This window comes from Balearica regulorum, chromosome 6 (assembly GCF_011004875.1).
Source record: "Balearica regulorum gibbericeps isolate bBalReg1 chromosome 6, bBalReg1.pri, whole genome shotgun sequence".
Classification (NCBI taxonomy): domain Eukaryota; kingdom Metazoa; phylum Chordata; class Aves; order Gruiformes; family Gruidae; genus Balearica; species Balearica regulorum.
The window spans coordinates 7632236-7658892 of record NC_046189.1 but is presented as its reverse complement, the minus strand read 5'-3'; the positions used below and the strand labels follow the sequence as shown (position 1 = coordinate 7658892).

Sequence of the window (26657 nt, the reverse complement as noted above, 5' to 3'; positions counted from 1 at the left end):
TTTGGCTAACAGAAAAAAAACGATAATGTGCTTTTCAGATAGTCAGGTGTCCCACTGATAAAATAAGTCTGATGAAAGAGAAAGGCACTTCAGCAGGCTCATTTACCTTCAGATTTTCCAAATATGCAATGTTTCATTTGCAGTACTAGACAATGGATGTAATATACTGCCTTTTAATTTGCACAGTGTTAGACCAGTAATATTGTTAACCTGTTTCACTTTTTAACTAATGAGAAGAGTTTAGACTGGTGCCCATTCATTTCATCCTCTTTGGTACAAATTACTGCATAAAAACAAAGCAGACAACTAAACATGTTTATTCCTACATTCTACATTACTTTTTGTGCGTCATCTCCAGCTCTACACTGGTAACTCATGTCCTTAATCATCAGGTCAGTTGTGCTTTCAGGTTTGTAAGACAGCAGTGTTATTTTCTAATAGTACTATAAAGATTTTTCCTGTTCATCAAGGGGAATTTTTAAGTGATTCCCCCTCCCCCTTTTTTTATTTCTATAATAGATGGCATTTGATAACAATCTGAAAATTACTGTCAGTTAGCTTGTTCTAGCTAACATATCCAGATTAATGTGCTGCACATTATTTAGCCTGATCACTTGCCCCTTAATTTATGATACATCAAAGTACTGATCTAAGCCACATGAATTAATCTGCAGAAACAAGCTTTGGCTAACTCAATTAACCATCTTATCAAAACCAGGTAAGACCTGGAACCAGTACACCCTTCTGCAAGAAGAATCTCAACCTCATGTATTGCAACCATGGCGGGGAAGTTGTATTGAATTTTATTAACAGCCTTTCACCTTAAATATATGACAAAATTTGGTATTGAGTGTTCTGTATCTAGCTAACACCTTTCACTTAAAACTGTGTGTACCTGTACGTAGCTTTTTCCCCCAAAAAGCTGACAACTCAACAAGCATCTTGTGAAGAAGCATCCGAGACATAATTCTTGCAAACATTTGTGTTCTCCAAAAAGAACTGATTGCACTGAAGCACAAACGCCTTTCAGTTTGGAAACAAGCATCAGAAGGAAGCTACATCCTTGCCCATTTTCCCTCTCATTCCCCTCTCCTTAGAGGGGGCTTACCTTGAAGGTGTTCAGGCATGGCCCACTACTTCTTCTCAAGCTAACCTCCAAATGCAAAGTCGTCGAAACCTCTGACTGTTTCCCTGGCCTTTCCAAGAGCAGTGCACCATGAATCCTTGCGACTTTTTGCATAGACCTAACTTTAGCACTAACATTTTAGCACTCTTAGTGCTGCAAGACTGAGCCAACAGAAAAAAAAATCCGAAAAAATAAATTCACTGATTCCTATAAATTCCTATCTTGAAATCATAGATAGAAATATAGAAAAGCATTAGTTTGACCAAAGATAAATTTCATTGTAAGATTTTATCTTTTCCACATAGGTTACGTATCATGTATGGTTATCTCTGGAATTAAAGTTTTTAAAACTCAGTGTAGTCAAATTCCCTTTTTTAACGATTTAAACCCAAGACAACTTCTAGTCGCTAATAGGTAATTTATATTTCCAGTGCATCAATTCCAACATACAGCCAGAACATGAAGACTCTGTAAATGCTGAATATAAATAGGATGTATAATTCTAATAATTTTAGAGCTATGTAGAGTTTTTAAAATCCAAGATTTAATGGTTATGATAGGGCCAAGGAAGAATTCCTTGTTGTTGTGTGCTTAGGGGCATCAACTGTTTTCAGGTAGCATTTATCTTTGCAGATGCAACTGCAGCAGTAATTTCTCTCCACGTAACAGTTTTCTCATTCTGACACGGAAAACAAGTATTTATTTTTAATATAAAACTAGACTTTAGAAAAGCCTCTTGAAGTGTTACCAGCAGCATAAGATACCATGTGATAAATGCTAGCAAGTTACATGCTGAAAAGTTGGTGTATGGGATCTACAAAGCAAGCAAAGATAGCCGTTGCTTGACTGGCGTGGGTAGAGGCAACAGCTAAAGACAGCCTTGGAAATAGTATTACCAGAACTGCAGAAAAGAATTTAAATATTCCACTAAAAGAAATGCTCACACCCTCATTCAGCAAAGGAGGAGCTACTATCTAGTAGAGATACCAACCTCATATATAATGAGATGCCTATTTTTCAGAAAACTTTATTCTATCTTTCTTCCTACTAGTGAGAAGCCTAGCAGCAAGAAAGTCTTGCAAAAAGATCCATTCCACTCTGACTTGCTTTGTTGGCTAAAGCTGAAGTGCATCACTGATGTGCTTTGCACTACAGTATGTGCAAGGTAAAACCAGCTAAACCCAGACAGTCAAAAGCTCCTTTAGAATGATGGTACAGAACCGAACTCTGCTCTTTGCTCTTGATCAGCTGGCAGAGCAGACAAGAAGCTGCACTACATCAGTACAGCTTTTGGCACCGCTACTCTGAAGTCCCAGAGTTACAACTGATCTTTTCAATGTTTCTAATCCTTTTTCTTTGGTGACCAGATACCGACTCTGACGCGGAACAAGAACGCTGGAGTGCAAAACTTTATTCCTTTGAACTCACAGGAATCAAGCTGTTTACCATGGTCTGAATATTTTAATGCTACACGTAAGTTTGAGGAATTAGGTCTTTTTGGTGTTTACAATGAAAAAATGCATTAAAAAAACCCTCTGCAATATATTTAAGTTACTTCAGGTGAACAAAAGTTCAAGTAGAGACATAAATTTAATATTAACACCTCAAAACAATTAGCTTGTCAGGGATTTTCTGTTACGTTCAACAGAGTATCTAATATTTTCTTTTTTGAAAAGGGAGCCATCAGAACCGATGCAAGTTTAAGAGCAGGGCAACATTAAACCTCAAGTCAAAGCAACTTTCAGAGGAAATGTGCATCTACAGAAGATACATAAATTGCTTCCTACCAATGTATACAAGAAAGCAAAGGATGAAAATATCCATATTTGGGGCTATAGAGTTAGTCATACACAAAATCCAGTGGAACTGCATATAGAAAAAAAAAGTATTGTGAAAATGTATTCCGTATAGGAAAATTGAATTACAGTTACCTAAAGAGAGTACCAAAGGCATGCTAATATGACAAGCTATCTTCACCTCTGAAGTAGATGAATCGTGTAATTAAACCAGATTCTTTTGGCCAAATTAATTACAGACATATTTGCACACCTATCTCAAACTTATGTTGTACTCTCATACTTGTGAACTCAACAGGAACATCCTATTTTGTTCATGAAGTAACTGGACATCAGAAGAAGTCGGATTGATGTACTACTAGTACCATTCCGGTTACCTTGCATATTCTTCTAGAAACAGGACCAGACAACTGACAACCCCAACAGAACAGACATATTTCACAGTAATATTTCCTGAGTAAATATTCCCAGAAGCCCAGCTGCATAGGGTATTTCCCAACTCTTGAGCGTACTACAGGGCAGACAACCAAGTGCACCTCACCCCACGATTCAGATATAGGCATTGTATGTTCGGGTCTTGGTACAGAACCTTAACCAAGCTCTAAGGGAAATATTTATAAAGCTTTTTTAGGATGATTTATAATCAAACTGCCAAAGCCAAAATGCTGGAACTTATTTCATCAGGGAAACAGCTTCAAAGCCACAGAAAGACATTCTATATACTATACAAAGCACATTAAGGGATGCATCTACTTTTCTGTTAGCCAAAGTTGAAACGATCACTTTGACAAGATGAACATTAAAAATAAAGGATATTCTGATGGCCTTTTCCTTCCTCTATACATATCTTGGTTACATTTCATGCATTCATGACTTTTGGTAAATTTAACTCTAAGATGAGTCATAAGTGGTATTTATATTGCATTATAGACCAAATTTTGCTATCTGCGCTCTCATGCTCATAAAACCCCCCAACTTTTAAAGCCTGTTTTACCCCTCTGTGATGCACAACCTAGAAAAAAGTAGCTCAGGCTGGCAAAATATAGGCACATAAAGCTCCAATGATCTTCAATTATTTTTTTTTTTAAACATAAAATAAAAAGCAACAGTGCTGAACTTTCCTGCTAAAGGAAACTATTTGAAAGGCATAATTTGTCTAAACTTGCAAACTTTTTCATTATGGGCTAAACTCCAACTTTTAAATCTGCAGAGATTCAAGATGATGTTGCGGAGCACAACTGGCCCAACAGCACGCAGAAGAGAGGATTTTAGCTGACAACGAAGCCAAAACAAGACACGGGGATCAGTAATAGCAGCAGCTTCAAAGGCTACCAGCACCAGTCCTCTTCTGCTGGATGCGGACACTTCATAACAGATGCCAATCTTCAGTGTCCACAGTTCATAACAAAGCAGATAGGCAACATCTTAACACAGCGGGGAGCATGAACTGCAGCAGCCACAGAGCTTGTACACCTTTTCCTTCTGCCGCTGCTATATGGAATGACAACCTCTTGCACATGGATGGGCAGACAGGGAGGGCAGTAATGCTTTAGAGCTCTGCTGATAAATCCAACAGAGCTCATCTGCTGGTGTCATGGGACTAATTGATGAAACGTTTTACATTATACAAAGAAGTCGTAACAGATCCCTAGAAAAGTTCACATATAAAATACTGTACAGATGGTCACATTGATTAGGAACAAGGCTGAGGAATGGCTTCAACCACTCTACCAACACATTAGCAACAAGTAAAAAAAAAATTAAAAGATGTGCCTACATTTCTAACTGTGCATTCCCAGAGGTGTGTCCAAGAATGACAGGCTAATTAAAATGTGGGCCTTCCCTATATTGCCAGCAAAATTAGGAACTGGAAAACTTTCAGAGTAGCATTTCCCTGCTATCAATTCACATTGAATATCAATTGCCCAGCTGAAGTTTAGTAACTCAATCTGCATATTAAAAAAAAGTAACTTCATGATACTAGAAAACAACATTTCCCCTGTAAACCCAATACTGCAGAATTACACAAGCAGCCAAGAGGTCAATAACTAGCAGGGAGAGCAACAACACAAAGCACATTGTGTTTTAATTTATAGGAATAAGCGGTCTCTCCTCTCTCTTCTTCCAGATATTGGTTTTGCTATCTCTTTTTGTGATAGATGGTCTATCCCTTTTTTTAGCAGAAGGGATACCAGATTCATGACTTCCTGATACAGGTTTTCTTCTTAGACCTTCTTCATCTTGCTGTTCTATGACTGGCCCATTCCCTCCATCCAGAATGTGCCTCACAGCCTGGTCCTCTGGAGTACAAACAGTGGTCCCACTTTCACTGCTACTCAGATCCAGATCTTCCAAGTAAAGGATCTTGGAATGTGGCATATTTTTTATGAAAGTTTTCTCTCTCTCCAGTTTCCTACTAGGATGATGCTCATTCATATCCACACCAGAGTCCAGACTGGTATCATTACTCTCTGTTTTTCTGCCCTTTTTCAGATCTATGAAAGAATGCCTCACTTGAGCAATTGGCTTACCATCCAGGGACACAAACCATGCTCGAGGGTGTGGAGATGGTTTTCCTTTAGAGAGTTCCAATAATGTTTGTTCCGAAATACCTTGAAGTTCAGATGAAAACGGAGTCATTACAACTGCTTCATTCAATGTCCCAGGAACAGAGACAGATTCCAGTAAGCTATTAGTGTAGCGGCCCCAGTTTGATGTTTGAGAAGGTAAGCCCTCTTCACTATCTAATGTACTGTTTTCATCTCTGCAGACAGAAGGCTGTGGATGAGCGTGCACTGGCATTTTCGGTAACGTTTGCATGTAAGTGTCACGATTCATGGGTTCCATCATGGGGCTATATACTAACTGCCCTTTCCTTGGCAAAGTTGCTGATTTAGCAGGATGCAATTGTTCCGGGGAGTGGAAAAGGTCAGAGGTTTGAAGAATAGCAATAGGTTGATTGTAAATATGCATTAGATGTTCTGGGATATGGGAAAGCCCATACATCTCCTTGTTCAGTGAAAGGTATCGGTTTTGGTCCTGAATGTCCCTAGGAGCCTGGGAAATAGTACTGTTACTATGCTTTGGCTGCTGTAAGTGCCTAACTCCAGCGTTAGGCTCCAGTGAGTGGGCTGAATTTCTTGACTGACCAGTCTGACAGGATGACTGATAAGAAGCATCCTCTGTGTAGATTTTAAAATTGTCTCGAGATTTTCCATCTTCCGTGTCTACGGACATCCTTCTTTGAGGGCTGTATGAAGAAATCTTCGGTGTATATAACTGCGACTTATCCTCCAACTTTAAAGACCCTTTGACAGCACTGATGTGATTTATGTGAGTTGTTGATGTTGTCTGGTCTTTTTTCATGACCTCCAGCTTAGTTGTATTTTTCTCCTTCTTTTGTGTCCGACCGCATTTATCCCTATGCAAAAGAGATGCAAGGTGACTGTAGAGCATACTAGGAAACACTGGACTGCTGATTACCAGAGTGAAGTTATCGTGTAGTATGTCATCACAAACTTAATTTTAAGTTCTGTAATAACTGTCATTTTTGATGAAATATTAGGCTACACATTATAGTTTAGTTAAGGAAAGTCTCAACTTCAAAAGACTATTTTATCAACCTTAAATTCCACTCATGCTAAGCTTATTAGAGCCTCTTTTTGCTTACCTGCAATAACAAAGAAGAACAGCAAAAAATCCAATGATAATGACAACAGTACCTCCCAATATGGCCGTAAGGAACACTGTGTGATAAGCTGTTATGTCCTTGGAAACCGCACTAATAATGGATTCTAGATTGTCAAACAAAACCAGACAATAATTAGTTCTCAAAAACTAATAATTCCGCTTGATATGCAGAGCTGTATGTAGCTAATAAATTAAACTGTACTTTTCCAGAGATTTTGTGTTCCTATGGCACTACCCTTTTCACCTTGGTATTTCAGCAAACCAGTAGATATACAAGTAGTGGTTATAATATAATGGATCTTCAAAGGTTCATCTCAAGTATGAAAGCCTCACCACAGCATTTCCTCAAGTCCAGTCAAAATACATTTGTATTAGTTGTCCAAACTAACTTAGAAACATTTTCTATTTAGTGCTTCTGTCAGAAAGTGCTATCTGTTTTTAAATTTTGAGAGTGTATTTCTCCAATAAGAATCCCTTCATATGAATTTGAAATACATGGAACAAGTCTACATAAACCAGAATCCACTGGGACCATTTTACCTAAAGACTAATTTTCTTGTTGTATTTCCTCCTGTCATACATGATCCTCAACAGTAAGGGATACAGTCCTGCTGATTTTTAGAACTCCATAGTCACAGTTCCCTTGCAGGCTTCTTCCAGAAGGTGGCAAGAGTATAAACATGTAAGTTCAAATGCAGTTTGGACTTCCCCCATTTGTAGTTTTAGGAAATGGTTATATGCACAAACACACACTCTCAAGATTCAAACAAAAGGTATCCAACTATTGAAACTGCACGTTGTTTTTCCCTTTCTGTTGTTAAATAGATCAAACTGACAGCCTTATGATACACTGTTACTTGGGTTATTCAGTAATTTCTTTTGCAGTTGTTTGCAATACCTCTTGTTCCAGGCAGCGGAGCTGCTATCCAGTAGCCCAAGTGTTGAGCAGTGTATGTCCATACTAATTGACCGTCTGCTTCCTTTACCATTCCTAGCCCACGGCTTACCCAAGCACCTGAAAACAAAAAGACAAAACATTATACGTGCCACGCAGCATTCTTCTATACCTCAAACCATTTAGCAATTAAGCTATTATCAAAAATACACAAGGTCACAAGAAAAACCAAAACTTCTTACCTATACGCTATTTATTACACAACTCTAGCTAAACATACAAACTTTCTCTCTTGTCAATGTCACTGCAAATACCCCGGTGTGGACATCTACTTTGAAACAAAGCATTGACAATACTTACCTCAATTAATTTAATATAATTAATTTTCTATTAAGAAATGCCTTTCACAGATATGCACACAAATCATTTGAAAAATCCTATTACATGAGCTTAAGCATGTATGAAGGCCAAGCCTAAAAATAGTAAAAATCAAGGAGCAGGTAATTTAACCATACGAATACAAGTTTAACATTAGCTAGCAGCACTTAGTGGGAAAGCATGGTAATCTAACAAGCTACAATAGGATAAACAATGTTTGTCTTGAATGTTTCTCTCCTCCTCCCTGCCCCAAGGCAGCAGCAGCTGAGTTCGCCCAAGGAAGGTCTATTGTTAGGACACAGATTCCACACCATCTGTTTGGCAATGCAAAGGACAGGTATTATGGTATGCCAGCTTCTACAATTAATAAAGCATGCAGCAGAAGAGACAGAATTATACTTGACCCACTTGAACACATTTATTGTGTGCCATCTGTGAAATTATAAGGACAGAAAATGACCTCATATAAACTAACTTACATTTTCAAACTGCAAATACTGAGGAGAGAGAACCACCAGGGTTTTTTTTTTTTAAAACAACAATAACCAAAGCAGGCAAAAAGTGTAATTCATATAAGCCCCATAATTTCCATTTCCCTGGCAGAGGGGAATAGCAGCAGTAGTCACCTAAAGCCCTGAAAGAAGTGGCTTCTCAATTACCTGGAAAACCTTTTGTCCAGACTTGGGAGCAACACCAGCCATAAGTCTTCCATCCCTAACTCTCATATGCAGAGAACAACAGATCCTCAAATTCTCTGTCCTGGGAACTCTAAGGCAAGATGTCACTATACTGCAAAACTATTGTTTTACAAGTATAGAGAGTGGGCTACTTAGAGGCAGATGAAAAAAAACAACAGAAGGCTATTGTTCTCAATTAAGTGTTACAATGCAAGCCTTTTTTTTTTTTTTTAAATCTATTAAAATCCACAAAGGGCTTTTGGTACTAATAAGGCAAAATATTTAGTAAGAAGGAAGCCACATTCAATACACATCAACAAATTCTGCATTTACAGCAGCTGGAATATAATTACAAAAGCTCATTTTCCAGGAACAGTCTCCGTACTATTACACTTTGAGTAACCCCAGGGAACACTGCATGAGCAGACACGTGAAAGCAGTTTCCATCTTTTTCTCTGGTGCATATAGATCAGCCTACACAACATCAAAATCAGACCTTTTCCCTTACCACTATCAATAGTCTTATCGCTCATGTCAGATCAAAGATAAAAATAAAATAAACATATTTAAGACTAAACATCCAGAACAGTTAATACAGTTGCAAATTTTCACTGTAGAGAAGAGATGAGGAAGTGGAAGAAAAAAAGTGGGAGTTATGCCCAGAAAGTGCACGTGCCAGCCCACAGTCCTCTCCTCAGCAAGCAGCAGTTAAGGCTCCATGTGAACACTACACCTCAGTGAGCACCCTTCACAAACAGTTTCCCTTTACAGAACCTCTAGCAGAGTACACGCCATCTGAGAAGGAAATCAACAACTGTTTTAATTGGTTTTACTGGCTCAGCACGCCACGCTCCTGCTCTTGCTCTACCCCCCAAGGCCAACATGCCTAAGTAGGCTTATTGAGCAGGCCCCTCAACCCCCATATACACACCTCACACTGGTTTTTATCCTAACCTGACCCTGTGCCAAGCTGCTCTAGCTCTATCAACTTTTTGTTTTAGTAACACTGTTGGCCCAGTTTTCCATTTAGTGAGTTAAAACAGCTCAGCATAGGTACAGTGTAGCACAGGAGCTGGCAAAAGTGGCTCTGGCAGCAAGAAATTAAAACCCCTAGTGCTATTTTACTATGTCAGGGTAAAACCCCTTCTTTGATGAAGAACGCTATCTGTTATCATCAGTTACCCCTCTGAAGTCTTCTAGGTATATAGACAAACTTCAACTTCTATGCCAAACTTACTCTATTCACTCTTTTCCCCAAGAGACAACCTAGCCCATTTTTTTTATTAACATGTTCTTAATTCATATTAATGATGTTCTTCATTAAGACAATCAGTTTCGTTCTTGAACATGTAAACAACACTTTGTTAAGAGTTGGCATCCACTCCTGTACTTCTACATGTCGAATAACAGCTTTTTGCCTTAATAAGGAATAAAACACCTCTTCACTCGCTTGCGTATGTCAACACAAAGCGTGATGAAAAGTGTAAGGTACAATGTAAGACAATCAGTACGCTAATGCACACACAGTTAATACACTTATCCCATTTAGATGTCCTGTATGTAGCTCATTACTCACTCTTGACTAAAATTAGACATGAAGGGATGACAAAAGGTTGAGAATGTCTAATCCCCAGCCTCTCCTCGTCCCATGCGTACTGTAAGAACTATGTTGTTCCCTTTGATAACTCTTATTTCCCCTTCGTTTCACTGCCTGAATTGCTTTTGTTAACTGAAGTAATATCTATTCCATTTTTAGTGTCAAAGGATCTTTAGAGCTATACTCTAGGGAACAAAGCATCTAAACCTTCAACTCCAATTTGTTTTCTTTTAATAAGGCATTCACAAAATTACCAGCCTTAAAACTTATCATCATCTAAAATGTATGTTCCCTGAATCCTTAGCCTCTCATGAAAATAAAAACCCACTACCTCACAAATTTGTTCAACAGGAATTTGACCAAAGCTTTTTGAACTAATGAAAGCAGGGAAATTCCTTTGACAATTCAAGCTAGTCTATCGAGAAGCAACACAGAATTCCTAATAAAATTTGTGACTATTTACCACCCCCCACATATTAGTGCCATCACCGTTCCACGACAGTGTCATGTGCCAAAAACTGTATACATGCGCTAAAAGGTAGAACAGCACCTAACTTAGCCCACTTACCAGTTTTCATATCGAATGTCCACGCAGGTATAGCATCTCCTGATTTTACAGTACTCGTGGGAAGAGGAAGTGTAATCTGAATGGGACCATTTACCTTCAGCTCTTTCCCAGTCAAAAGAACATTTACGCATATTGCGGCAAGAGGAGTCAATTCCATGCTCTTGAAACCTGAACGTGAGAAATATCATCTATAATTCTTCACTCATTGTGCACTTTTAAAAGAAATATTTAGAATTAAGAATCTATCATCATTATAGCTAAAGGCAAGCCCTCATTCACATCCAGCACCACAGCTAGTTGTCACCAACTTGGTCAAATAAAAATAATCTCTTCTGGGCTTTTAAAATCTTACGCTTAAAATAGAAACCAGTCATTGTTATATCAAATCTGTAAAAAAGAAACACACTTTTGACATGCAGGTTCAATGCTGACTGTAGAACCAAAAATTAGGCAAAACTTGGCTTGGGGGTGGAGGAATAAAGGTTTTTCCCCTCAGATAATTTGATTCTGAAATAGATAACCTATGTGAAACACAGGTAATGAAAGAATTTTTTGTATAATTGCAATATACGTAACATTGAATCAAACTGAAAACATATGCATATATACAACTGCTGCATTTCTCGTTAGTCAAGCAGTCCTCTTAATAAACTTTCCTGTAAGGATGAACTTTCTAATTTGGCAGTTACAGTTAACTGAACAGTTAATCGCGATGCTTGTCAAAGCGCTGGAAGGAAACTTTGCGTATACAAAGCTTTACAATGCAGCCCCAAAGTTTGTTTCGTTTTCCTTACACTAATTTGCAAATACTTCAGAATCCACAAAATGACAAGAAAGCTGAAACAGAATTAGTAAGTACCAGAACAGTATCAAATCTATACAAGCTGTTAGAAGCTGGTTGTGAGAAAACTCCTGGTGCATCAGATATCAATTAGCTTCCACCTGCCCAAAAGGAAGTCTATTCCTTTAGGAGTATATGAATAATTTAATACATATGCGAGACAGATTGAAAGGAAAATTCAAAGGGAAGCAACACTGCTTATTCTTTTATGCTTTAAGTTTACAGAGATGCAATATAGATAAGAAACATTTTTAAAAATTTAAGTCAAGACACCAATATATATGATGATTTTAATTAAATGAAAAGAAGAGAGCATGACAAGTTCAAATAAGCCCCATAGTAGCCTCCTCACGCGCTACAATGAATTTAAAAGCCTCATGGCTTCAGGCCCACTGGGAATAAAAAGAAAAGAACAAAAGGAGAGACGGCTGAACACTGTACAATCTACTAGAGATTACTGTATTTACGTAAATAAAACACATCTGATTAAATGACAAATACTAAAAGATCCAACTGTGTATGAGCAGAGTTATGACTCATGAAAGCACTTAATGCTTCTTCAGTGAACAGAAAATGTTATTTCAGTTGTCTTCTGTATACATAGCTACTGCTTGGTTTCAAACAAGGCTTATGCAGATTAACTGTCTGTGAGCCACACTAGAGCTTCCGTACAACTTCTATGCTATGTGTAAAGCTCCTAGAGCCAACCCATTCTAGTGAAAAATGCAGACAACTCTACAGCTGAAGTCAACTGCTGCAGTTTCACTGATTTCTTTTAGGGTCACCTAGTTTACATTTACGTTACCATATTTTTAAGGTATTTACTAAGCCAATTCTACAGTCTCATGAAATCCTGAACATACTCAACTGAAAGGAATTCAAATGCTCACTTATTGTGTATTAGAATCCCACAACTGTACTTCAGCACTATGTAGAACTAGATAAATATGTATATATTTATATGCACAAAACTCCCTATATGTATATAAATCTATGTAGATATACACACACACACAAAAAAGCAGACTGAAGGGTTATTTCTGTGCATTAAGATTTATTATGTTCTCATACTACATGGAACAAGATAAAGGGTGACATCAATTACTTACCTGATGTGTTCACAGCTTACTCCCACTGAACAAAGCTTTGTGATTTAATGCAATGGAAGCAGGTTCAGACCCTTTTAATTTAAGCATATGTTTTTCTGAAATAACATACACACTGCACTATGATGTAAAGATTTCTTCTTTTTAAAATCCTTAAACAACATATTTACCTGATTTATTTAGAAGAACTCCTGTTGTATAGAGAAAGCTGTCCACTTTCAAAAATTGCTCTGGCACTGTCAGATAGGCTGTAACATTCGTAATATGGTGATTTGTTGGAAGCTTTATTAAAAATTTGGGAAACTGAACACTTGGTTGAGATTTGGCATCTGTAAAAGAGTGACATTTTGTCTTAGCAATGGTAAAAACAGTGTTTTTATTACTGCTTAGAAATTCATTTAGCACAACAACCTGTTTTTACCCATTTTCTCCACAGTTGGTGTATTTCTAGTCTAGCACTTGTCACAGACACACACAGTTACACAATTAACTGAAAATCTGGCTTTAAGTAGATAGGTATTATATGAGAACATGAACATGTCTGGGGTTTTTTGGTATGTGTACAGATGGTTATCACAAAGTGTTTAGATTATGGTCTGCATACACTGAACTTACCAGACAGTTTTCCAGTAATTAGGACAGTATCTTCAAACAGCCATATATTAGCTTGACTTTGTGGGAATAACGAAAGCGTCACAGATGAGTATACTGCAGAAAGTAATAGTATCTGTTACACTGTGCAACTGAAAAAAATCCTGCAAGATTTCCAATTCTGAAGGAATAGGGAATAGAGCAGTTAAAAACAGTATATGAAGACTGGTTAAATAAATTAGTCCTGTTGTCCAGGGCATGAATTTTAGTGGTTAAGCACAAAGACCTCTGTTGTATGTTTGCTACTGTTGTATGCCTTCTATCGATAAACAAGTGTCTAGAATTCTTAAGAGTCCACCTCTTTTTTTAAAAAAAAAATCATGTAACATTAGGAACATGCAATAGTTAAACAGGAAACCTTGAGAGGAAGTTGTAACCCCAGGTTATACCTGTTATGCAGGACTCAAAGCTTTGGCACTCCAGGAATTGCTAAAGACAACATGATTTTTGGCAAAACACTTAACAGCCAAGTCTAGGAAAACAATTTCTCAGAATACACTCAGAGTACTGCAATATAACCTAGAGTTAAAGAGGGCTATTTTCTGTTTTACAATAATAAGCATTTTGACAAGTCTAACAGATCAGTCCCCCTTACATCTGCATTGACAAGCACCACCTCCCTTGACTGACTTCAGTCATTTTCAGTTGACAGTAACTACGCAGACTGCTGCGGAAGAGAGAAATTTAATTACCGACAGATACAGTTTAATAATAGGACTGTAAGAGGTTTACGTACTTGGCATTCTCCCAGTCTTCCAAGGCAAAGGTGTTAACATGTAGCCATCCTTGTATGATACGATAGTTAAGCTTAATCCTAATTTGTAGGGAACTTTTATTAATACTGCTCCATTATTTCCAGTAAGAGTAGAATTTGTCTTCGTGTAGTTAACAAACACTTCTACAACCGCTTGTTGCAGGTATTGATGACTGATGATGTCATTTACTTGAACTTTTAGTGTAAAAATGGATCCTATTAACAGAAAAAAAAAAACCAGGAGGTCATGATGCATCATAACTAAGGAGCATAACTTAAATTTGTAAAGAAACCCTAGAGTTTATGCCTTAGCTATTCATCCACTGTACGGTGGATCTCTACCTCAACAGAGGGTAAGCTCTGGCCAAAGGGAAGGGTAATCATACAATTACCACCAGAGAGAAAAAGGAAGAAAAAAACCTTGAGATGGAGCACAAAGATGCCAAAAAATGTTTATCAATCTTAGAAAAATATAATAATATCTAACCAGTTTAAAAAAAAAAAAAACAAACCACAAACACACAAACAAAACCAAAATTACAAAGTAATTCTTCCCATTTTTGTTTAAGCTTGAACAATTCATCTGTGACAGAGAGACTGAATATGCCTTGCAAATGCTCAGCAATATCGCACCAATACTACAGCTGGCCTTGTTATCCCAGTGTAACCCTTGGCTTAGGTCACACATTTAAAGATGCATCTTGAGTTTCTAAAAACAGAGAGCCTAATGTTTACAGACTGCAGGATAACACATTTATTTTTACATGTGCAAAATTATTACGAAATAACCAAATGCATCCAGACACCCGGACAGTTTTAATCTATCATCTCCCACCAGATTTACACTTCTGGTCTAGTTTTCACTTTTCTGTATTGCAACTTCTAAATAGTATTTGTCTACCGCTAATCAGAGGATCTGACATTCCTTTACGATATCTAATGTCTTGCAGAGATCATAACTACAGTGACTGAGCAGTATCCTGAAAATATTAAGTCTGCTTGAACAACAGTCTCAAGACACTCTGAAAAACATTCAATTTCTCTCCCATATTTTTCATGCACAGAAGATACATGAAAATGGACAGAAATCCATGTCATATACAGTGTGAAATTAAGTTATATAGTAAATTATCTATGGACCACTGTTTGAAAAAAGATTTCAAATAACATCATCTCTCAAGTATTTTGGTTACAGACATACTACTATTCAACACCATTGCACTACTTTATACCCAAATATTTTCAAATTCATTAATAATGAATATGCATTTCTATTTAGGTCAAATGTCAGCCTAAGTTTGTTTGAAATTTCTCTACATAAAATCCTAGTTCTATTTCATTATGTTATCTCCTCTATAATTGAGACTGACATTGCACCAAGAGATTACTACCATTGACCTTGATTTAAATGAAAAGGCCTTGAGAAGCTGAGCGCAATCCATCAAAAAAACCCAAAACCCAACCAGCACATAGTGAAGACGTCCAAGTGCGGCCTCTCTGCAGTAAGTATTTATTTAGATCTGTTGTACACATGGATCATACCATATATTCAACCAAAAAAATGATCTGCACACAACAAAAGCTACACTGGCCTCAATTTATTATTATTTATCACATACACAGCAAAAACTTACCAGCCATGCCAGTTTGATTCCCTACAGTGTTATAGAAAAATCTACATCTCCTTGTGCCAATTAATGTATACTTTCAAAAAAAAGAAAAAATATCCCAGTGGTACTCAAACATATCTGACTGAATTAAACAGAAAACGCACAATAATCTTAGACCAATGTCATCTGCCTTTTTTTCCTTATGCATGATATTTCAAGAATAAAATTGCATTTAAATTGCTGTTGCTAGAGGGTTTTAAAATCATGTAATGATTTTTTTTTTTAAAAAAAGTCATATAAGCAATGATGGCTACTAAACAGATCTTCCAGGCATTGATCCAATTAGACGCATATTAGCATGATTCCAGTGGTTTCTGAAACTTGGAAGACACGTCATTTGCCCTTGGCCAATGACTATTTAAAAGGTTACTAAATGGGGAAAATAGACTGTGTACAATATTCTGATCCTGTAATCACTTGGAAGCCAGAAGTATCTCGCGAAACGATATTTAAAAAATAATAAACTCAGTAGGACAAAGTTCGAGCTCATGCCAGTAGGAACTAATACCAGAAACGCCTGATATAAACTAGTATTTTAACAGCTGGAATCAAGTCAGGAGAAAAAAAGCCTAATATTAAAAGCCGACATAAATCATAAAATAAAAAAATGAAACCCTAGAATGTACTCAGACACTTTCTTTCAATCGTTTCACGCTTTTAATCTGTATTTTTTCCATTTCGTGCCAACAAAAAGCCTAATGAAAACACACGGGTGGGGCAATCACTACATTCTTCCTCCAGCTTTTAATAAATTCAAAGACTATTTTGGGCAAAATTATTCCTTCCTCTCATCTCCTTCATTTACAGTCATATTAAAATCCACTTTTTTTAGCTTTTGGTTGGAGAAAAAAAAAGACTATGTAGAAAGCTATGCTATTTTCACTTTCTCACAGTGAACTGACAAGTCCCACTAGCTGCTTTTAGCCACACTCAACTTTCATTAATTCTTTCTCCTATGGGCTCAGAAATTGCCCCAGCATTTTTCAAAACTGATCCTCTGTCTGAAACGGTGTTGAAAAGATGGAGAAGCGCCATTGTAAAAGCAGACTGAAATCCTGGGAGGGTTACTAGACAAAGGTTTCCCATCTGAAAATAGACACAGTCTTATGCCACGCAAGCGCTGAAAGAGTAATTACCTGTGTATTACTGTCATGCATAAGCAGCAGTTACTCAAGTGAAAAAGGCTCAATTCACACCCGCTAATATTAAGACAAAGATTAAAGGAGACTCGATCTCCAGCTCTCATTGCTTTTGGCCTTATCTTTTGCGCTAACGTGAGAGTCTTCCTGACAAGAGAAAGTATGCCAATCAGCTGGGAGATGTCCCCTCCCTGCAAGTAATACACAGTAATTCTGCAGATTTTCTAGTCTCAACCAGAACATACTCTGTCCACAAGTCACTTGAAGATTATGTGCAACAATTTTGGAACGACACTTTTTAAAAAAATAAAAATCTTCCCATTCCTCGATAGCAACAGTGCAGAAGACATGAGCACACAAATTACGCGTCTGAATCCAAATGCTTGTGAAATGATAATATCTAAAAAATCCAAGTTAAAAAGCCAGAATCCAACAGTAACAACAGTTTTCCTCCCCCACAGCCACACTTGACGATTGTTTTGTATAAAACTGAGTGTATCAGAGCATCCTAGAGCAGCCCAGATGTAACAGCCTAGATAAAAGCAAAACAATCACAAGGTCCTAAGAGCTCGGACCACGTGTGCAGCGGTGGGCCAACATGTATGACTGACCCGTATCTTGCCAAACTTGATGGCCCTTGACCAACTCCCTCATGTGCCTCGCATGCATTTAACATGCATATTTGTTATCATATTTAATAGTATTGAGTTATTAATGTTATATTAACACTCATGACACCTAATTTGCAAAGAAAATCCTATGCTTTTTTTCCTTTATATCAAGATCTTAATGCACAAGTGCTCAAAAACACTATTAAGCATCAAATACGATGGAGACTGCAGTAGGATTTTTTTAATCAAAATAAAATGTACCAAAAAACATTTCAAACAAAAAAAAAATGAACCATTGGCTAACTGTTTAACAAAACTTAAGTTGATAAATTAAACAGTAGATGAAACCTGTGCTTTTTTCTGGTCACTAACACTTGCCAAACACAAGTGGGTCAGCTGTATCTCAATATTAAACAGATTTGACAGAACTCCTACAATTAGAAGAAAGAACTCAGTCTTAGCTAATTTAATTTGTGCTGCCTCAGAGGAAGGGAGATTTGTCTCTTGGCAAGTCCACTGAAAATGCCAGCTTCTACGACATTTAAACGTTTGTTGATAAATGTTCATACAAACGTAGCAGTTACTTAGACAAAGGGAGATGAGGCCTTCTACCACATTTAGCTACTTCAGAAATGTCACAGCCAGTAAAATGACACCTCATTTCTTCGAGCAACAACATCTAATGCTGGGAATATGGCTTCACATCACTGTTCCAACTCAGAAATCACATCACAAAATTAGGTCAAAAAAAGTGTGGAATTGCAAGCTGGGTACAAAACATAACAGTACAAAAAATATCTCTTTATAATACTGCTTAGTGATTTGTTCTTCATTCTTTACCTGCAGATAAACGTATCATCTAGTTACCATATTTATGTGAGATTTAATTAACATGGTCAAGGTCAGAGGCCTTACAGGCACTAATCTATTCCAAACTGCCCATACCATTAACTGTGAGATACAGCAGTGAATGCACGCAGAGGGCACTACCGGGAAGTATTCCTACACATTCTGCAATCCAGTCCTCAGTGCCTTTTCCCATTTGTCACCAAGGTCCTATAGCAAGAGAGGTTCTGCACCTCGAAGGCGGCAGTTACTCTTCCCAAACACAGACAACTACCCAATTAAGCAATTATCTTATGGAGTGGAGGCAACAGTAACTGCAAATAAATTATTCATTAGTTTCTTCCTTCAGAGGAGATTTTTCTCATCCTTGCCTGGAGATGTTTAAACCCATGCCAGAAAAGGCACATGCTTACTTATGTTTTATGGAAACTGCCTACGCTGTATTACCATTACCCAGCTAACCAGACAGATAAAACACATGCTGTGCAATTTGCTTGGTCTTAGTTGACTGAACAACCATTCTTCCATCTTTTACATTCATAGAGCACCATATTTTTTGGCTTAATATAATTAGGGATATGAAAGGTGCACTGATCTGTAAAGAAGAAGTCACGTGTTCTAAGAATATCAGGCTTTACTACACATGCAGTATTGCAATAGATATCACCATTGGGGGAAAAAATAATCAATGAAATACAATCTACAGAGTCGATGCACATCTGGCTTTAGTAAGAGGTGGTCATATGAAAGCAATCCTCCTGCCCACAAAAACCAGTCATTATTTCCTAAAATTTCCTGAAAACTACACTAATGCCAGTGATGAACTACAAAAGCATATCTATAAAAAGTAAAAGCCTATTATACCTTTAAAGCTCATTAAAAATCTATGTACATGAAGGTGAGTTGTGGCAGCAACTGACACAGGAATGATTTCATGCTGAAGTAAGCCCTCCTCACTACAGCACTCCATCAGTCTGCGGTTACCTTTTGTTCTTTATTAAGGTACAATGCATTGACACAGTACAGATTTTTCTGCCTTGCACAGTGCATTAAAATGACATAATAGGTGACCTCTAAACGCTTGTAACTATTTCATGGCTATATTCTGACAATTATTGTCAGATACTAGGATAAGGTCTCTGACCAGTTTTCAATTATGCTTCTCATAGCTATCGAATAACCTGCAAACTTCATTAATGAACTCCTACATCCTCGCATTGTCTTCATTTGCTAGCTATCAGTGTTCTTTTATGCTGTCATACTCCACGCAGTCATTTATAGACCCTACATACAGATGGGCATGTACATGTATGAAGACATTTCTAACTCTACACAGATAATTCTATATATTCCAAATTGGTATCAGACTATCTCATTTAAAAACCAGTTATGTGATTCTTTATAAAGATGGTTATATGCTATTTATAGGCTGCTCCTCTGATTTAAAATAATAGCATAAAATAAATGCCGAAAATTATTTTTCCTCCCTAAAATAACAAAGGAATACTACTAAAATACAAAACACACTGCAAGTGTTTCACCCTGTACAATTTTAATTTTGTCTTTATTAATTAGCTACAAGTACAATCTACACATTTTATTTTCAATGCATGATAAACTGTACTGGGAAGCAAAGAACCTCGCACAGTTCACAAAAGGCCTGAGGAAATTCAGCAAATACCTAACAAGCTGTAAAAATCAATTTCTCTGTAGAACATTAAATTTAGCTAAGAACAAAACACACATTAGGATAACAAATATAATCCTTCTACCTGGCTGAAAAGAGAAAACATTTGAAAGTTGACAACTAGCTGACAGTTTCATTCTTGTACTTAGTACAAGGTTAAAACTTGTACCACCCCTCTCCAGATACACTCTGGGAATTAAACCTTTCATCTAGTTAGCAAACAGTCTTGTAACTAACTATAACCACAAAGTGACTGGTAAAGAACACGGGTGCATAAGGACAGACACGGGTTACAGCAACAGCTAAAAACTTACCCTTGTTTAAATTGATCTTTAAGCAAAATGGCAGCACAATTACTCTAATTTTAAAGCAAGTATGGACTGCTCGTAGAAATGCACTTTGGAAAAAGATACTGATCTTTACTGCCGTATGTCAGGGGTGCTGGTCAATAGCGTTCAACTATAGAGACTCACAGAGAAATGCTTTTAGGCAATGCAAAGACACTGTAAAAAATTTAATATTTAAACTGGAGTCCTGAGCTAATCAACATTTGCGCCTTTTGTATACGAACAGCCAAACCAGTGGAGGAGGTGATATCACCAAATAATCTATGCAGTCCAGTCTTGTAGCTTAGCACTCCCTTAAAATATTTTAATGCAAAATTGAACATTAAGATGTATATTTCAAAGAACAACATTGGCAAATATTTCTGCAGTGGCACAGAATACATTACTGACTTCCAGGGACAAAGCAGAAAAACAAGGTCTGGGAAAGTAGGACACCACATTGCCCTATTTCTGGTCAACCAATTTCCACAGAAGCCATCAACAAAATCCCAATTATGAAGGAGCTAAGGCCAGATCCCGAGGGGGGCAAGTACTGCCTTTTACACAGAGAAAGGTTGGTACATTCATTTTACAGTAGACAGTTTAACCCAATCTAGTCAAATCTGGATGCCTCCAGCAAGCACTTGCTTCATATGCAAGAGAAGCAGGGGATTTGTCACCCATCAGGCTACTCTGGTGAGTTTTTTCAGGGAACAAAAAGGGGAAGAAATAAAAAGTGTATTTTAACTCAGAGTTTTTCAAACATTTTTTTACATTTATTTTAAATAAAGCATTATTTCAGATACAGAGAAATACTTCCTTACTTCAATAGCATATGCTGTGATAAACACAGGCAGATCACAGTGCCAGAGTCCTTAGGCATCTGTACACTGGTAAGAAAAAAAAAAAGGAAATTATTTACTAGCAGCTCATTCACATTGATACATGCATTATTCCAGCACATATTAGTTTTCAGGTGACCCTTCTACCCACCTTACTGGGACAAAACAAAAGTAGTACCTCAGTAAACATTTCACACGCTATCCTGATTCCTCAGTTCCAAAGCAAGACCAGACTGCATCTCTTGAAACAACTGGCTATGTTTGCTTTTAAGAGCTGAACAATACAGCAATGTAGGAAAGATGTAAACCCAACAATCTACTGTAATCTCAAATAAAAACATCTCATTCTTGCTCCCATCTCTTTCTGCTCATTCATTACTTTCTGAAAACTATCTTTCCCAGTTCCTGTGTCTCCATGCCTTTCATACTGTCCTCTCTTCTCGGCAGAGCTTTGCTCAGTCTCCGTCTTCCCGGCACTCATTCCATCCTGGGGTAATTTCTGTGATGACAGCTCCCCATAATATTTTAGCCTGTTAAATCACTGACTGTGAAGAAAGATCAATACTTTTCTAAATATGAGGTTTTTTGCAAGTTTCATAAACTAAAGAGTGATAAATGCATTATCTAAAATTAAATGCATTGAATCAAACCCATCAGGATGTACACTTTAAATGGCAACTACAAATCTAGCAGATTGAAAAGCTACACGGGATCACCTGTGGCAAGTTAGTACATGATCCAGAGCAAATTTCAAGGTTCTAAGTAAATTAGTGGGTCAAAGACTCATTATTCATTTGGTCAAAACAGATCCAAAATCCAGTTTCATGTTATAATAAAACCGTATCAGACAGTATGGAGAAGCTGCCTATCCACTGAAATACTAGAAAAAAGTGTCATATATTTTACAAGTAAGAACAAGGCCTCCTTCCCTTCTAAAAGGGATTTCAGTAGCATAGAGAAGTAAATTAAAAAAAAAAAAAAAAAATCACACTACCTTAGAAATAGACTGATTTTCTCAGTCATACATTCAAGGGTTTTTTGCCAGCAAAAGTATTTATAGACGTAGCGCCATTTCTTTACATAGAATTAACACTGAATTTTTACTGATGCTTTTAAAAAAGTTCACTAAATTTATTTACTGACAACAATTTTGTTTCACTTTAACATAATTATTTTTCTTTTATACCAACATTTTTCAGGGTTTTATATTTTTGTGTGTGTGCATATATAAACAGAAGTCTTAAGCAAACAACAAGAGGAAATGAGATTTGTTTGCTTTTTTTTTTTTTAAACAGGGAGGCCAAGAAAATTACATAGCTTTCTTAATAGAAATCTTGCCCTCAAATATTAGTTTAAATTTATGCTTCATTAGTACTTATGCATTCAAATAATTTCCAAAGTAATGCATAGTCACTAGGTCACTGCAAATCAATAAACTGATTTCCCCGCAACTTTTGGAATCAGTTCCTCCAAATTCAGAGGCAACCTAAAGATAAATTTAAATCAGGACTTAATATGACCAACATTCAACACTGGCAAACTTTAGCTAGTGCATTTTGATAGAGGATGTACCTGTCTAGCATGAGCTAATTCTTCAGAGAAGTGAAAAAGCTTAGACATTCCTAGTATTTTTCACACAGACGTTACATAGCATTCCAGCTATCTACTTCCATGACACACTTGTACAGATACAGACTGCAGCACTATCCTGAGTTCATGATTTAGAAAAAAATTACCACACTTGCAAACATGCAAACTATTGGTGCTTGTAATTATTTTATTGGATTATTTTATGATCTGGACAGCCTCGGAGTTCAACATCTGTACTATTGCATAGGTAAATTCACATTTCAGCTTTTTCAATTTTAAGATCTGTTGCATGTAAGAGTGGATTGATTTAACAAGTTACTTAAATAAAAAACAAAACAACTCTTTTCTACAACCAACAGCTGAGTAATACCCTTGTAAGTGGTTATACTTCCAACTGAGATCTCAGGCCAGATGCATAAAGAAATTGAGTAAGCATGATATTCATTCCACAAATGTTGACATGGATCAAATATTGATGAAATTAAGGCCCTGCAAAATCAATAAAATAAAATAGATCATTATAGGCTGTATCTTTCATGATTACTGCTGCATAATCAATAAACACCTTCCTGGAATGATCATGCTTGTGAGAACTATGCGAGAGTGTCATCAGGCTAATCCATAAAGCTGCTAACAACTCACTCACCTAGCCACTGGGAATATATCCCCCAAGACTTTCAAGTACACCTAGTAAGATACTTAGAATAGAATAGAAAGAAAATAAGCATTCCTCTTTAAATATTTTTATGGTCTACCTGAGCAAGAGCTATGAAATTTAGACATGAAAGCAGCTATGAAATTCTTTTTCCTGGAATTCTTTTTCCTGTATTCCTTTAACACTGTGTGGTATACGTACATCATTAAAAAAATCCACTAGAATACTTTTAAGTGCATATCATGTAAGCTGTAAGCTATTCATTCAGGAAATAGTTGCATGCTGTTCTTTCCACAATTAGATGCCTTCTTCATTCAACAAACATTAAAATCAGCATGTTTCACCACCTAAGACAAAACATGAGAACTCACAGGATACAATAAACCAGAATTTTCATTGCAGAACTACATTTCACATGCCTTACTGTACTAGCATATTGGCATAAATAATCAGAATTTCAATATAATTCAAAACTGACACCTGCTAGAGAAGCTATGACAATTAGAATTACCATAGCAACTTTGCATTTTCATTTGCTGCTATTTTGTTGCATCAGCCAGCCTGGTTCTCAGAACTCTGGTTACTATGGAAGCTGAGAAATTCACCTTCCTAGGGCAAAGGAGATATACAGCAGACAAGATGAAATGTTGCCATCTGCACAGCTTCACTTATTTAGGATTCATTTATTTTAAATATCCTCTTCTGTAATCTTAGATAAATGATTAATATTACAAGATAAAAAAAATCTTAAATAAAACTTATATATCAAATACAGATAAATTTGCAAGTGGAAGAGATTTAAACGAGCAAGTAACTACCAGTAATACAACTCCTGAAGTCTACAAAACAGAACACCTTTGCCCAGGCATTTCAGAGGCCATTATAAGACTTCTTTTTTCACCTCAGTTTACTCACTGGCTAATACTAAACATGTAACACTCTTCCCTCATTTTTTAAAATGACTGCCTGTATCATTCTACCTTGCATCAGAGTTGAGAGAATGAAAAAATGAGTATTAAAAAATCCATACTTTATTGCAGAATACTGGGGGAAAGTACAGAAGAGAAACATCAAAATCTGCATAATACTCTATTTTAAATATGCTGTCTAAAATACCCACACTATATTATATACTCTCAAGAAAAGTGGGCAAGTGGCTATTAGGCTATAAGAAAACAACATGCACTTCTCACTCATGAACTTTACAATGAAACCTTCATTACGTAAACAGGAGGGAAAAAAAAAAATCATTAAGCATCATCTTGACAAAATGACACCATTTCTTATAGAGAATTTCTAAGTATTTGTCAAACCTACCCTTTAACAGTCAATATACTTGGACAGAAGAATATTCCAGTAAGCCTGAAGCATGAATCATCTCATTTTAACCTAGTGGATTAGGTATAGGATTTGTCTCATGTAATTCTTAGTGGTGGCTAGTGAATGGAATTAGCTGGGGAAAAAAAAAAAAACAAAAAAACCAAACCTCTGCAAGTTCAAACATCCCCTTAGTTTGTCAGAGTTGGGGGGGGGGGGGGGGGGGGGGAAGTCATAGCAAAACAAAGCAGTACCCTCTTCAAACATGACATTTTAAGCCCTGAAGGTTTTAACCTTAAGACAGATATGCCTGTATGAACTCTCAGTGGCAATCATATAGCCTACAAATCAGTAATTCAAACATCAGTGCATGTTACTCGCTAGTTACAAAGGAAAACTACTGATGCATTCAGTGATATTATTCAATAACGTGTTGGTCACTATTCTTTGCCAAAAATACTTTTCTTCCCTAAAAGCTGCAAAATCTCATACTACTGCTTAAATAAAGATACTTGCAATGTTCCAGGAATGCTTATCTTTTTTCACTTACAGGAAAAGATCGCCTAACCCTTTGAAAGAAGGCCAATGTGTAAAGATACATATGGAGAATACAATTGAAAGTTTGCACGTCAATATATCCTAACTGTAGTCCTGAATATGTGTGGGGGGGAATATTTAATGCACTAGTTAGGAAATCTGTATTGCAGCAACAAAAAAAGAACACCAAACAAGCTACTATCTCCTTCATATATTCATTTTTATTAAATTTGAGTTTCATAGAGTGATCAAAAGTCACAAAACAACAATAAATTATTTTTTAGAAAAATTACTGCAGATTCCTCCTAATTATAATTAATTAAAAGTCCACAAATGCCATAAGAAAAGTTTAAAAGAGAGAAAGATCTGTCAAATCAGACCACAGGATAAAGCAAAACCATTGAATCAAGACTATCCCACAAATATCTCTCTCTCCTGCATACAGGGATGCCATCAAGGTAAGTGGCAATACCGAACATATTCATGATTCGGCCATTGCCTCTTTGAGTCAACATGGCCTCTCTACAGCTCAGCACAGGATAAAGTGCTCCAGGATCCAGCTAAAGGACAGTTGTTAGAGATGAACATGCAATTATCTGCCCACCAACTGTGTCTCCAACACAAACACACAAGTTCGCTCTTCACAGTAAGTGGCCAAATTCCTGTAGGGAATAATTGGAAAACAACTTAGCGCCATGGAAACGTTCCTAGGATGATGGAAATATTTTTATTGAGGTCAAGACTCAAAATGGGACAGTAAACACTGTTTTCTCCCTCAAAATACTCAAATTCATTCAGCACCTCTGACATTGTGCCAAATGGACTGGGGGAAAACAAATCCATTTAATATTTCTGAGACAATCTCTCCCATGAAACATTGAAGAAACTAGGAGAGAGAATTGTAGAGGGACAAGTTTTCTATACTATGCTTAGGGAAAAAAAACAAACAAAAGAGGGAAAAGGAAAAGGAAATTGACGACCAATTAAGAGGCAAGCAGCCATGACAGATTCTTTTGCCCAACACTGCACCAAAACTATGCAGTACTGCACAAATGTTTTGCTGGTCTCTATTCCAGTCAACTTAATTAAAGGATTTTCTCAACATCAGTGGTCCATAATCCAAAGAAAATCTCTTCTTCAGCCCTGTGAGAGTAAGTTTTCTCCCTTGCTCTCAGAAACAATGAAATAAGCTCCCGTGATATTTATCACAAGGCATAATCCATGTTATTAACAGCTTTTATTGTTCCAAGCACATGCTCTACTCATGTCCTGCATTTACCCAACACAAAACTACTCATTTCTCCTGTTCAGTCACTTAATGAAAGGCTTCAGAACAGAGGAAAAATACTTTCCATAAT

At 36.8% G+C, this 26657-nt stretch overlaps 1 protein-coding gene across 1 annotated transcript in view; it reads right to left on the bottom strand.

Annotated features, from left to right (window-relative positions):
• Positions 1-452: 452 nt before the first annotated feature.
• FAM171B (family with sequence similarity 171 member B) overlaps positions 453-26657 on the bottom strand; it is a 36648-nt gene continuing 10443 nt past the window's right edge. Inside the window, exons 2-8 of the mRNA XM_075756128.1 lie at positions 14062-14295; positions 13290-13382; positions 12845-13003; positions 10728-10895; positions 7511-7627; positions 6593-6716; positions 453-6343 (exon numbers count right to left, since the gene is read on the bottom strand). Of these exons, the coding sequence (XP_075612243.1) occupies positions 5008-6343; positions 6593-6716; positions 7511-7627; positions 10728-10895; positions 12845-13003; positions 13290-13382; positions 14062-14295 (2231 nt within the window). The 3' untranslated portion in view covers positions 453-5007. The remainder of the gene's footprint in view (positions 6344-6592; positions 6717-7510; positions 7628-10727; positions 10896-12844; positions 13004-13289; positions 13383-14061; positions 14296-26657) is intronic.